General features: G+C 31.2%; 1 protein-coding gene across 1 annotated transcript; it reads right to left on the bottom strand.

The window, feature by feature from the left end:
- Window positions 1-4,382: 4,382 nt before the first annotated feature.
- LOC105132474 (membrin-11-like) lies at window positions 4,383-7,464 on the bottom strand. The gene is made up of 4 exons (XM_011036007.1): window positions 7,012-7,464; window positions 5,610-5,730; window positions 5,371-5,520; window positions 4,383-4,754 (listed from the first exon to the last, which is right to left on the bottom strand). The coding sequence occupies exons 1-4, from the start codon at window positions 7,257-7,259 to the stop codon at window positions 4,593-4,595; spliced, it is 681 nt and encodes a 226-aa protein (XP_011034309.1). The 5' UTR covers window positions 7,260-7,464; the 3' UTR covers window positions 4,383-4,592.
- Window positions 7,465-14,980: the final 7,516 nt, after the last annotated feature.

The following is a 14,980-nucleotide window of genomic DNA, read 5'->3' on the forward strand; positions in this document are numbered from 1 at the left end:
CTATACCTCTACCGTTTAAAGCAAAAATTGGAGGCTTGGTCCATCTATAGAGATGTATGAAATGAATATCATCTAGACAATCTATAAACTTAAGACGATATCCCCTTTATTGTTGTTTGACATAATGGAGCATTGACTTATACATCCACCATTTAAAGCAAAAATTGGAGGCCTAATCCAATATAGATTGATGTTTCTATTTTGGAGAGATTAGGGATGACACATCATCATAATTAAAATTCTATTGTCTTTTTTGAAAAATTCAAAACATTCATTTAATTTGATGTAGGTAATTGTTTAACCTTGAGAGAAAAGTAAAAAACAAGGTGCATATTGAGGCTTCAACAAACAAGGCTTATATTGTTAAAGAGATCTCAACATTTATCTCATATAATTTCAAGCCTCATTTAAAAACAAAAATCACTCGCGTTCCAAAGCATGACAATGATAAGTAAATGCGTTCAAGTGAAAACTTGTCAATATTCTTCTATACTAGACAACCCATGCTGAACCATATTATAAGGAGAAGATATTTCACAGAAATAGAATTCAAGTAAGGATATAATTATGTGTTATTTAACTGCGATGAACTGAGACCTTTTATTTAGTAAGTACAACACTCTATATGTCGTTACTTTTGAATAATTTATCTTTTATACTATCATGAATTGATAGATTGTTGAATTCTTTATAGGCAACATCATTAATTTTTACTATCCCAAAACTCATAGCTTGCCGAATCTCAAATCTTTCAATTATAAGCTGAATAATTTTTCATGTGGTTCAAAACACATGTAAAGGTTGTTTAATTATTCTTATCTCTCAGGATACTTAATTTCATTGCACATTTATCGTTAATTGTGATGGAGATATAATTCATTTACTAAGTTTATCAATTGGGAGGGAATGTTAATGTTACTTTGAATTTATTAAATCTGGGTCTTGAAAGAAAGGTGAAGTACTATAACGGGTATTTTCTCAATAGACACGTGTTTCATATTGAAGAGTATGATCAGGGTAAAAAGACATATAACAATGGGGTCTGTGTTGAGGGATCGACTTCTAATATGTTTAAAATTGATTATTATAGGAACTTAGCAGAGGTTACTGAATTGCAATATCATAGCAAGTAGAATAGAGTCATTTTATTCAAATATTATTGGTATGATACCATTGATAAAAGAAATCAGAGAATATCTCCATCATGGTTTGGTCACAATTAATGTAAAGACTAAACTCCGCAACATCGACAAGGTCTTTGTTTTCGTCAAGCAATGCCAGTAAGTTTATTACACATACACTCCTTCCTTTAAAAAAGATTGTTCAGGAATTGATTAGTTATCCATAGTGAAAACCAAACTCGGGGGTTATATCCAGGTTGTTCAGGATGACAACGATGAATTAATCATGAAAAATAATGTTTTTTAACTTGATGAGTTAGTTGATCAATATCGAGTTACTATGTCTAATGACTTAGGACAAAATTCAATTTTTTGAATCACCAAGAATACTTTGGTTAATATTGATGTTGAAAAGTTAAATGATATTTTGAGAGCAGCAAATATACAAAAGTCGATAAAGATGATGATAATGACAATAAAACATTAATTTTATGTGATTTTAATATTCTACACGGAATTGGTATTATTATGTTGTGTGTGCTATTATGATTTCAAATATTTGTAGGATGGATAGATAAGTAATACATATACAATCTAGAATAGAAATTATTGTACATTGATAGAAATACCAATAGACTATAAAATACCTTAAGTTTGTTGGTATATTTCAGAGAGCAATGAAATTGTTCACTTTTTTATGTCACTTTTAATTATTGTTCATTCTATACGGATTTACCAATAAAATAAAAAATCATCGTTGATATTTGAGGGGTTTTTAAAAAACATTTATAAAATTAAAAGTTTTAATTAGATGTTATAGACGGTAACACATATGAAAATATTAAAAATATTAATATTTAATTATCCTTTGATAAAATAATAGGTAAAAAAAACACCAAATTAAAAAATCAGAATCCCTAAAATCATAACAAACAAAATGGCTTTTTTCCTTCTCTTTTCCTCTTCATCTTTATCTCTTTTCCTCTTCTGCAAATAAACACCAATGTCTCTCTTTTCATTTCTCTTCTCTCTTTCCTTTTCTCCTTAGCTCCTTCTTTTCTTCTCTTCATCATCACGTGCAAGTATATCTTCTCCTTTCTTTTTCTACTAACTTTCCTAAATTTTTTTTTGTTAATTAGCATGTTGTTCAATTTTTTAGAACAATTTTGTTGAATTTTAGTTGGATTTGTTTTTCAATTTTATTATTTAAATTCAATTAAATGTATAGGATTGATTTTAATTATTATTAGTTAATAATATCCTATCAAACATTAATAAATTTAAAATATTCTTATTTAATAATCATTAATGATCATATATTCATAATTATAAGTTTATTTTCAATAACAAGTTAAAGTTATAAATTTAGATTGATTTTTATATGATATACAATATAATATTATTATGATAATAATTTTACATATAACCTAATTATTATGATAATAATTGTATATATAATTGGATAAAATCAATTGGTTTGTGACAATCGAATTTAAATTGTTGTGTACTTGCAAGTTAAAAAAATTTGGATATTTTACCAGAAGTGTTGCTAAATTGTTTTAAAATATGAATAGTTTATGATATCTTAATCCTTTTATTTGTGTAGAAACCTAGGAAAAAGTCAAAGTGTATCATACAAATAAGATCGCTACTAGTTTTTCTAGTAGTGCTTTTGACAATTATGAGTCATTAGATGCTGATTAAAAACAGGTACTGGAGACACAAGTAACCACGCTCGACACAAGCTCATTGAGTGTGATACCGCCACATCAAGGGAGGGTCCCTTCACTACAGGATTCATTTACTTAGAAGTATCAGCCTTAGTGGAAAAACGATATTTCAATGTAAGTTTATTTTCTTTTCACAACGACATGTTAATAATTTTTAAAAAAATAATTTTAATTAACGAATGTAATTTCAGGTTTATAAACATTGAGGTTGTCATAACCATAACATCGGCAATGAAATTATTGATGGAAATTTTATTATTTCATAGTCAGGTTTCCAAACATTTTAAATGAAAACCTATAATTGATGCATGGCTTAAAAGCTATAAAGTTAGTATTAATTTTAATATTTTTTTATTTTGTTAATTTAGTTAGTTTATTAATATTAATGAAAATTTTCTTTTATAAATTTTAATTGCAAGGAAAATTTTAAATAGGATAGAGTTGGCAACACTATTGCGATGAGGGTTTGGGAGAATTACAATACAATTAGGTAAAATTGAAATAAAAAAAAACCTTTTTATTCAATTTTATTTTTCATTTACTAACAAACAATTCATTTATACCATATACATTATATGATTTTTGATACGAGATGTAAAAGAAAGCCAAAAAAATGCAAAAGAACATGGTTGTTTGGAAGAATTTCATACCGCCGTACATCATAAAGGTCATGCAAGCATAATATATTCAACATGCCACCTTCAAACATTTTATGCAACGATCACACTTTTGTATAAAGAATCGAAACGAGCTTGAATTAGTCATTAAATGAGCCTCCAACATATTTACGTGGTAGATAAGTGATATATAGACATGTGATGCCTAGATTAAGGTTGAGGATCTTCAAACACCTCTAATGAAGTGCTTATTATTACAAAATTAATTCACCTTATTTTTAATATAGGAATTTGAATAAGTTTTTATTCTCTCATGAGAAATAAAGAAAAAGTTTTAATTATTTAGGCCATGTTTGTTTAATAAAAAATATTTTTTTAAAAATCAATTTTTAAATTTTTATTTGTTTGTTTATTATTAGAAAAATTAATCAACAAATAACATTTTTTAGTTAAAAAAAATTAACTTAATTTTTAGAAAAGTGTTTTTTTTTTATTTTGAGTGAAAAACATTTTACAAGAATTATAAAAAAATTTAAAAAATCTTGTTATTTATTAATTATATCAAATTCAATTCTCGATCTTTTAATTGATATATATTTTATCTTAAATTTTTTTAATTTTATTTTTTAAACTTTGATTTAGTTTAATCTTGATATCAATTTTAATCCTCATTCTTTTTATTATTATTTTTTTAATTAAAATTTTATATCTATCAAATTTAATTCTCATTTTTTAGCTGTTATTTGTTTTTCTTATTATTTTTTTTAAATTGAATTTTTTATTTCTCATGTTTAGTTTTTATTTTTTTGAATTGTTATTTATTTTATTTAAAATAATATATGCATTTTCTTATCTATCAACTTTTCTATCTGAAAACTCCAAGAAGCTATTTTGATTTGTTTTGCAGCAACAGCAAATGAAACTTTTCAGTCATATAACCTCCTCTTCTGACTACATACAAAAAAAAATTAAAAAAAAATAATTATTCAGAAATTGAACATTTCAAAAGGAGAGCCAATAACCTTTCTTCCCAATCCATCCTATAAGATTATGTATTTTTCAAGTACAAATTCCTTGGCTTCGAACCGAACAGCCATCGATGAAGATGAAAAAACAAGCGCTCTTCAACCACTTGACCTAATGAGAAAGTACAGGATGACAAGGGTGATAAGCATTCCAAAATATTTGATCCATCTATCGAAACGGTTACGCCTCTCGATCAGCCTCAGTACAGCATTCGAGAGCCCCACCGTGTTAAGCACATCCAAAGCCTTGCGTTGTGCCCTCTGTACCAGGCAACAGTTAAAATCAAATCAAGATGATTTTTTATTTATTTTTTTCAACTCACAGCATATAAAATTATTTAAAACATCCACTAAAACCCATATTCCCACCGATAACATCTTGTAAACTGACAGCAATTTCTCTCTGTTGTTTTTAAGCGATTGAGAGGTTAGGGCATGAAAACATTATCATCCATAAACTGTGATCCAATTATATAGGTTAATTTGAAAGTGCACAGTTGAAGGCAACCACCATTTCCATTAAGGTTTTCTATAGCTAAAGAATTTCCCAGCTCTACAAGGCTTTAAAATAATCACTAGTGAGTTCAAACCCTGCCAGCACTACATAGGAGCCACTTATGCCCCTTGATAACAAGAAAAAAATAGAGCTTATCATTATTTGTTTTTTTTTATCAATAATTCTAAAAACATAAAACTAGGATGGTTATTTTGCTTGTTAATGGATTAGAAAACATAATTGTGGGTGGGATTATTGCAATATTACGATGCCCCAAATAATTGCAAAATATGCCTTTTAGTGAAGAATGGTAGCGCATATTCTATGGGCAGATGATATGCAATTGAGCATGCAAGGAATTGGTCACACTATCAAAAATACCTTTAAGCGTTCCCTTTGTTCTGAATATTTGGAAAGAATGGCTGCTCCAGTTGATATTGAATCAGCCAGCATTCTTTTTGAATTATGAACTGACTGCATTGCTTGTGCTTCTTCATCGAATATTCTCAAAACATGAGCTGAATCGCCATTCTGGAATATAAAATAGACAGCACATGGTAAGTAAAGTTTCCGAGCTCTCTGACCAGTTGGATACGTTAAACAATAAGCAGAAAACATACAGCTCTTCCAAGCAACTCTGCTCTCTCCTGAGCTTCCTTCATCCGTCTTTGATTCCTTGCAAAATACCTATCCAAACTCTCTTTCAATGACCCAGCCTCTTCAGCTACTAGCTCCACCTTTCTGTGCAATAAAGCATCAAATTTATCAAATCAATATCCCAATCATCACATCATGATGTCGACATCAACATCATCATCACCATCATCATCATCATAAAAATAAAAATAAAAAAAGAAGCCCGTTGCTTGAAGGAAAAGACAAGCCATGTAGTTTCTACACAACTTGGTTTTCATTCTGTCAACATAGATATATCAAAATGGGCAAGCTGAGGTTTACTAAGAAAACTCCTGAACTTGAAATAGGGAGCATACAACAACATATCAGAATACAACATTTCAAAAGGCCACAGTGTGCTTGAGACAATATCACAAAATATTTTGACATCTGAAATAGCAGTAATCATTTAAATATTAATGAGGGAAATCCGCTAGTCGATCCCAGGAAAGAGCCTAATTCAACTACTCAAGTGAAAAGCTCTAATAGAGGTGATTCCCTAGATGGAAACTTGTTCCAAATGTCTCAAATTAATATTATGAGGCATGAGTTCAAAAAGACAAAAAGTACTATCACCCCAACTATGCGGATGGTTTAATCAAAAGGTTCTTTGATAGTACAAAAATCACATGTATAATAAATAAGATACATCTTCTGGCTCTGCTCTTTAACAACAACTATGTAGAAAGCCATAATCCCAAACACTCTTCATGGATAGAAGATTATCTGATGTTTATCAAAAACAATGCGAATGTTTATCAAAGTGAGTGATTATAAATAATTGTAGTTAAATTATCTCATGTAGTCAATGTGAAAATAAAAATGATGAATTACAGATAAACCATACATGATCAAAATAGTCTTCTAGCGTTTTCTTGGTAGAGAACTTATCCCCCATGTCTATCATGAAATAGATAGGTGGTTGAAATAAATTTAAGCAGGCGGATGTCTTGACACTAACGTACAACAAAATAGAACATCTTGAATCCCCACTAACTTTGGCTTCCTATATTCTACCTTCACATGCCAATTTTGAATCTAAAATTCATGGGGCTTTAAGCATCCTTGCAATCAGAAGATCAATTACAGTCTGCAAATTTAACACTCTTTTTTCAGAAGATCACTCACATTTAGCAAGAAATGAATAGATCATAATAATAATAAATAAATAAAACACATTGATCCTTCAATTAAAAAAACATCAAAAATTAAGAAAAGAGAGTAATTGACAAAGAAAAAAAATACAATCAAAACCAATGCGCCTTTGTTTACACATTCACATCACGCAAAACAGAAACCCTAACACTTATATATATATATTAAGAGAGAGAAGAAAGAATAGGATACCTTCTCCAGAGATCGCGTTGAGGTTTGGCTTGAACAGAGCGCCAGAGACGATCCATATCGGCACAAAGAGAAAGAACCTGAGAGATATCCTTCTTGACAACGAAAGATAGCTCAGGTGAATCTAATCCTCCACTAGAAGTCGAGTGCTCCAGTCGCTCCAGTCTCTCGATCCCATCTTGTGCTCTCATTAGCAACTTCTTCGCACTCTGGTATATCTCCGATAGTGTCCCTCCTCCTCCTCCTTCCATCGCCGTTCTTCGATTTCGTTATCCTACCGAGGGAGGATTTTTGTCTCCGATAAAACAAAGATAGTTGCGATTTTTATTTTTATTTTATATTTTATTTATAAATTACGAAATGAATTCTTAGAAATTGAAAGAGCCCGAGAGAAAAGAAGAAGAGAAGATAGGAGATTCGATTTTTCATTGAAATGAATTCAAGAACGACATGGATTGGGGTCGGAAAGAGAGAGGGACGCGTCATTGATCCAATAAACATGTGCCACGTCACGTCATATAGTTAATTACATTAAAAAAAATGTACTCACAATTCACTTTAGATTACAATTTTTCCTATTTTTTTCAATTTAACATTTTAATATTATATTTATTAAGATTTGAGATTAGTGAATTATTTCAAATTTCATTTTATATGGTTATTAATTTATATAGTTAGAAAAATATCCTAATATTAAATTTATGTTCAATTTCACAAAAAACAATTCATATGGAAAATTAACACATCAAAAATAAAATCAAAAACAAAAAAACATTATTTTTTATTTTTGTCATTGATTTTATTTTTAATTTGATCTTTTAATAATATTTTTTTTTAGAATTGAGATTTATAGTTTTTTTCATTATTCATGAATGATTAAAAATTAAAGGATGAAATTAGTGAATTATTTAAAGGCTCTTTTTTAAAACAAAGAATATTTCATCCTTTTTTCTATATTTTTTTGGGTATTGTCAAAAATTATTTTGATAGTTTGTATTTTTTTAATTACATGGTTAGGTCCAAAACCTCTTTTTTTTTCATTTGAGTCTCTAAATTTAAAAAATAGAAGGAAGGATGATTGAATTATAGTGAAAAAAAATTAATAAATATTTATTTTTCAGCAACAAATTTCATTATTTTTTACATCAATAAATTTTATTTTTTTATAAAAATTTAATTTAGATCAGAATTTTATTTTGTTTGGGTTATTTTTTTATTTTTTTAGTTATTTTATAGGTTAAATGATAATTTAATAACCCAGATGGTTTTTTAAAAAGATATTTTGAACTTAAAAAAATTATTTTGAACTTCAAGTTTTCAACCACGTGCATGTGGTGATCAAAATCTGCAACAGAAAGTCCATGTAAGCTTCCGGCAAAGTGAAAAGTTCACAGCAAGCATTTATTGTTTCAACAAATGTGAATAATGTGTGATTTGTCTTCTTCATTTTCATTAACTTTAGATTAAATGGAATACTCTTGGGATAGTAATTTGCTTTTAACAATTTCAATTCAGAAGAACAGTAGCAGGAAAAAGATTTTCAAACTAAAAAGAATACCAACAAAATGACATTTTGATAATATTGCTTACTATCCTTCCACTTATACACACCGTTTAAATAAAACCATTGCAGCACCAGTCTTGTATTAATTATTATTATTATTTTTGTTAGTTGTTACTATAATGAAAACCTCATGTGGCTATTCTAGAATCTACTTTTTGTTATTATATTTGTAGATTTTATGTAACAGAAGGGATGAGAAATATAATACAATCAACTTGTTTTCTTTCTTGCTCTCTCTTCTCTCCTCACATTCCTTCCTCAATCCTTCTATCATTCAACATGCTCTTATGTTGGTTACAAAGTTCTTGAGATTCAACTTGCAACAAGCAGTATCAAAGCCGCAGATCTTCAGACTTCAACTATGCCACTAGAAATGAGGTCTCAAATCTTAAGAAGTTGGAAGATTCTTTGGACGTTGCAAACAAGGAACAATCAATACGACATGAGCAGGTTTAACCTTGCTAGAAACCTATGGACAACAATTACATACTACTAAATTAACTCAAGATACTAAGATTGAGGAGCTGAAGGAGCTTATCAGCGATATAGCCTACCAACAAACTATTCTCCTATAGAGGATGCGGACGACTGCGATGGATCATAGCACTACAAAGGGTTACTAGGACATACACCATAGAGGTTCTACTTTAAAGACAGGCGGTTTTGGCATAAAGGGGCAACAGTCTTATAATGTACATAAACCTAGAAGTGACTTTCCATGTTTTAATAAGAAAGATGTTCATAAATGGTTATATAAATACAATCAATATTTTGACATGGAAGAAATTAAAGGAGTGGAGAAGGTTAAGTTGGCTTCTTTTTATTTAGATAAAATGGCTTTATATTGGCATCAAAACTTTAGATGAAGTCCAGGGGGTCGATAGGCTACATGGGAATAATACACTGAGGCTTTGTGTGGTCGGTTTGGTGGCCAACAAAACCCCTTTGAAGAGCTCATGAAGTTAAAGGACGTATATTCAAGATTTTGATATCCCTTGGAACAAGGCCAACATTTACACTTTCCAATTTCTGCCTCCCTCTACCTCTTTCAAACATAATACATTTCTACCATGTTCAAAGCACCCAGCACCCCAAGCCCTTCACACCTTCAAACCATAGCATAATAGCATATTACCCACTCCAACAACACATTCCTTACAGAAAACAACTAGATCAATGCAACCTAGAGACTTAGAAGAGAGAAAGGCCAAAGAACTATGTTTCTAGTGTGATGAACGTTTTATTCCAAGTTATAGATGTAAAAACAAGCAATTGTACTCTTTATGCATAATTAAAAATGATGAGGATATTGTCAACAAAGAAAAGGAAGTAAATACTTTTGAATACGATTCACTCACCCCTCATATTTCTCTCAATGCTCTAAAAGGAACAATGGATTGTCACATATTAAAAGTAATTGGAAAGGTGACAAACACCCTATATATATCTTGATAGATTCTAGTAGCACCCATAACTTTTTCAATAATATGACTGCCAATAAGCTACAATGTTTAGCCACTCCTATCAGAACCTTAGTGTTAGAAACAGCAAATAGAGATATTATGCATTGTTTAACCATGTGCAAGAATTTTAGATGGAGAATGCAAGGAGTAACTTTTCAGGCGAATGTCTTCATTGTTGATTTAATCAATTGTGACATGGTTTTGGGTATTCAATGGCTAACAACGCTAGGTAATATTATATCCAACTACAAGGATCTCTAAATGCCCTTAAAATCACATGGTTAAGACGTATTACTCAAAGGCACTGACTACACCAAGGTACAGACCATTGAGTTCACACAACTTAATAGCTTAATGGTTAACCCTACTCAGTTAGCAGGTATGAGTCTCTATAGTTTGATACCCCTTAAGGAAGATATCAAGAGTATACACTCTATATCACTCCCACTCATAAGCAACCAAAAGGAACGAGCAGTCATGGGAGAACTATTGGAGTGTTACAAAGAATTATTTAGGGAACCTGAAGGCCTACCTCCAATCAGAAACCACGACCTCACCATTCCAATGAAGAAAGGAGCTTAAGCTATCAATCTCAGACCCTACAGATACTTTAGAGTGCAAAAAGATATACTAGAAAAGATGGTGAATAACTTGAGTCTGGAATCATCCAACAAAGCAATAGTCTTTTTGCTTCCTTTGTTGTTTAGGTTAAGAAGAAGGATGGGTCCTAGAGATTCTAGATCGATTACAAGACTCTCAATCAACTTACCATCAAAGATAAATTTTCAATACCTGATTAGTACTTAAAAGTGCATTTTTATCATGGTTTTATATCATCATTTTACACTTGAAGTATCAATAACTCCTTAACTAAAGCATGTTTTATAATAATATATCTAATAATATAAGATACCTATAATTTATGGTAAAAAAATATGTTTTATAATAATGTATCTAATAATATAAGATACCTATAATTTGTGGTAAATGTCTATTTTTAATGCAGGTCTATCACATAAATGAAAGGATTGATTGATGACTTGAAGAACTTAAATTGCATGGATAAAGAGATGGTCAAACTTAGAGAAGAGATGTCGGTGCAATCCAAATCGGAACACTGTTCGGTAATTGGGTCATATCTGGAGCTAGAGATCTCAGATTTAGGTCCAATTTATATGGATGGAAAGGTAAGGCATAGACCTACAACTTTCATATGGAGCCCAAGATCTAAAAAGGCCATTATCAAGTCCAAATTGTAGCAACAACAAAGAAGCCCGAATCTGTCTTCCAGCCCGAGCACTGTTCGGTATTTTGGCCATATCTGGAGTTCTAGAAGTCCAAATGAGCTGAATTGTTTACACAAGAAAGCTGAGACAATTGCCTACAACTTTCATGTTTGCAACTGGCTCCAATTTTGACTTTATCAATGACGTTTTGGGCAGACAAGAGAAGATAAGGATTGTCACCAAGTCAAAAGTTGGCCACCCACTTATCAATTAGTCATCAAATCAATAGTTCCCAATTTTGGCCTATAAAATGAGGCATTTGCCATGCATTTAGGCATCTTGGTTTCCAGATCAAGATCATGCTCTTCCTTTCTCTCTTTGTATTTTTTGTAATGTTTATGCTTTGCTTTCATTAATATTAAGTTTATGCCTTTCATTTCCTTTCTTTTACTTAGTTAACTTTTATGTTCTTATTTTGTTTATCTATTTTGCTTTCTTTCATTATGTCTAGCTAAGTTAGTTATGTCAAGGTGAAAAGGTTACACTAATGGTGTAAGAATAAGTATAATGTAAACTTAATATGGACTTTAATGTTTGATACTAACATGTTTTATATTTGTTATCTTGTTCACTCTTTAATACTTTGCTTGTTAAATGACTAATCTTGATTTATGTTGTATAACACTTGGTACAACAAATGCTTGGCACTTTCATAGTTCATATTGTATGGTATAATCGACACTTGAGCTATGAAAGGAACTTGATTTGTTGTTAACATAAGTTATAATCATGAATGCTTGACGGGATTTACAAGTATTAGCATTAATTGAATAAGATGACTAATGTAATCATGTTAACAATATATAATCTGATTGGAACCTCCTTTGTGTGTGGTTTCCAATTCAATAATAAGAGTTTATACTATACTTGTTTGATATACCATTAGTGGAACCTCTAACCTTGACATTTGTTATTATTATTGTTTAATCCTTACATTAATTTTCCATCTCCAAGTTCTCCATCTCCAAGTTCTCATCATCTTCTTCTTCTTCTCTTTCTTTATTATTATTATTATTACTACTACTACTACTACTACTACTATTATTATTATTATTATTATTATTATTATTATTATTATTAGTACTACTACTACTATTACTATTGTTATTATTATTATTATTATTATTATTAGTACTAATACTACTACTACTACTACTAGTATTATTATTATTATTATTATAGTTATTGTTGTTATTGCTATTATTGTTGTTTATAATTTGTACAATTAACCTCCCTGTGGTTCGACCCCGGTCTTGCCGGGTTATTTATTACTTCGACACTCCTGCACTTGGGAGAAGACATCAATCTTTTAGTCGTGTCAATACCTATAGGAGACGAGTTATTAAAAATGTTGGTAGGTGTAATAGTGTTTTCAAAGGTGGACTTACGATCCGGTTACCACTAGATTAGAATGACTTCTCGGGATATATTCAAAATAGCATTTCGAACTCATAACGGCCACTATGAATTCTGGGTAATGCCATTTAGGCTTACCAATGCTCCTGCTACTTTTCAAAGCTTGATGAATGAAGTATTCAGGAAATATCTCAGAAAGTTTGTGTTAGTCTTTTTTATGATATGTTGATCTATAATAAGTCAATAACCGAACACCTGCATCATTTACAAATAGTATTTAGAGTTACATAAAGGGCATCAGTTGTGGCTAAACGTAACAAATGTGTGTTTAGTATTCCTTAAATGGAATATTTAATGTATGTAATCTCCAAGGAAAGAGTAGCTACTGACCCTAAAAAGATTCAAGCCGTTATGGACTAGCCAGAACCCTAAAATGTCAAACAGCTATAAGGATTCTTAGGCTTTATTAGATACTATCACAGGTTGTTAAAAACTACGGATCCATTAGCAAGTCAGTCACCTAATTAGTAAAGAAAGATGCATTTGCATGGAAGGAAGATGAAATCGAAGCCTTCAAAAACCTAAAAAAAACCATGACCCAGCCTCCGGTTCTCTCCCTCCTAATCTTAACAAACCTTTTATGGTTGAAACAAACGCATCAGGATCTAGTCTAGGTGTTGTACTTATGCAGGAGGGACATTATATTGCATTTATCAGCAAATCATTGGAACCCAGACAACAAGCATTATCGACCTATGAAAGAGAGATGTTAGTTGTTAGACAAACAGTTACCAAATAGAGACACTACCTTTGAGGAAGACATTTTATGGTCAGGACAAATCATGTTAGCCTTAAATACCTGGTGGCACAAAAGGTATCCTACCCCTCTCAACACATCTGGCTTGCCAAGCTTTTAGGCTTTGATTACGATATTGAATATAGAAAAGAAAAGAAAAATATTGTTACTGATGCTCTATCTAGGTGCACCAGTAGTAAGGTGTTTTCCCTTACACTCTCTACCATTTTGACCAACTTGTTAGAATTAACGTGTTAAAAAAAGTTGAAGCCTCTTGAGTGATAGATAACAACCTATTAAAGATCATAACTCAGCTGAAACAGGACCCTAGTTTACACCCACTTTATCTATAGGTGAATGGGCATCTATACAGGAAAGGCAAGCTGATGGTAGGCAATAACCCTAACCTGCAAGGCAAACTAATCTCACTCTACCATGACTCAACCATAGGAGGCAACTCTAGTATTATTGTCATTGCTAAACAGTTAGGATCACTATTCTATTGGAGGAAACAACAAAAGCATTTGCAAGCATAGATAAGGGAGTGTCATATCTGCTAAAAAAACTAAAGCAAGAATGTCCTTACAGTAGGATTGCTTCAACCTCTCCCTATACCCCGGGCACCATTTGTGGACATCAGTATGGACTTCATTGAAGAGCTACCAGATTCCAAAGGGAAAAATATGGTGTTAGTCATGGTAGATAGGTTTAGCAAGTACGCCCATTTCATTGATCTATCCCATCCTTATACAACAGTCATAGTAGCGGATGCTTTTATGAATAACATCTACAAACTACACAGCTTACCAGCCTCTATAGTCAGTGATAAAGATCATGTGTTTCTAAGCCTGTTCTAGAAAGATTTATTCACCTACCAAGAAGTTCAATTGTTATATTCTATAGTTTATCATCCCCAAACAGACGAGCAAACAGAAATGGTGAATAGGTGTTTGTAACAATATTTGAGATACATAACAAACAAGACACCAGATTAATGGTTCAAATGGTTGACCTTAGCCAATTGGTGGTACAAGACTAACTATCACTCCTTTATCAAGTCTACTCCTTTTGAAGTTCTATATGGTCAAGCCCCTCCAATCCACATACCTTACTTTCCTAAGGATTCTAATATATACGTTATAAGGATTCTAATATAAACGTTATTGATAAACAATTAACAAAGAGAGAAGATATATTCAAGACTATTAAAGACAATCTTAAGCTAGCTCAACACCGTATGATTCAACTTGCAAACAAAAAGCATAGTAAACACATCTTTATAGTAGGGACTGGGTTTATTTAAAATTACAATCTTACAAACAGCAAACGGTGAGCAGAAGGGCTTCACACTAGCTAGCAGCCAAGTACTATGGTCCTTATCAAGTCATTAAATACATAAGGGCAGTAGCATATCAGCTTGGCCTTCTCAAATCAAGCGTTATACACCTTGTGTTTCATGTCTTCCAGTTAAAGCAAAATCTGGGCACGAGATAGTATATGACAACTT

The sequence above is a fragment of the Populus euphratica genome, unplaced genomic scaffold, assembly GCF_000495115.2.
Source record: "Populus euphratica unplaced genomic scaffold, PopEup_1.0 scaffold27.1, whole genome shotgun sequence".
NCBI lineage: Eukaryota > Viridiplantae > Streptophyta > Magnoliopsida > Malpighiales > Salicaceae > Populus > Populus euphratica.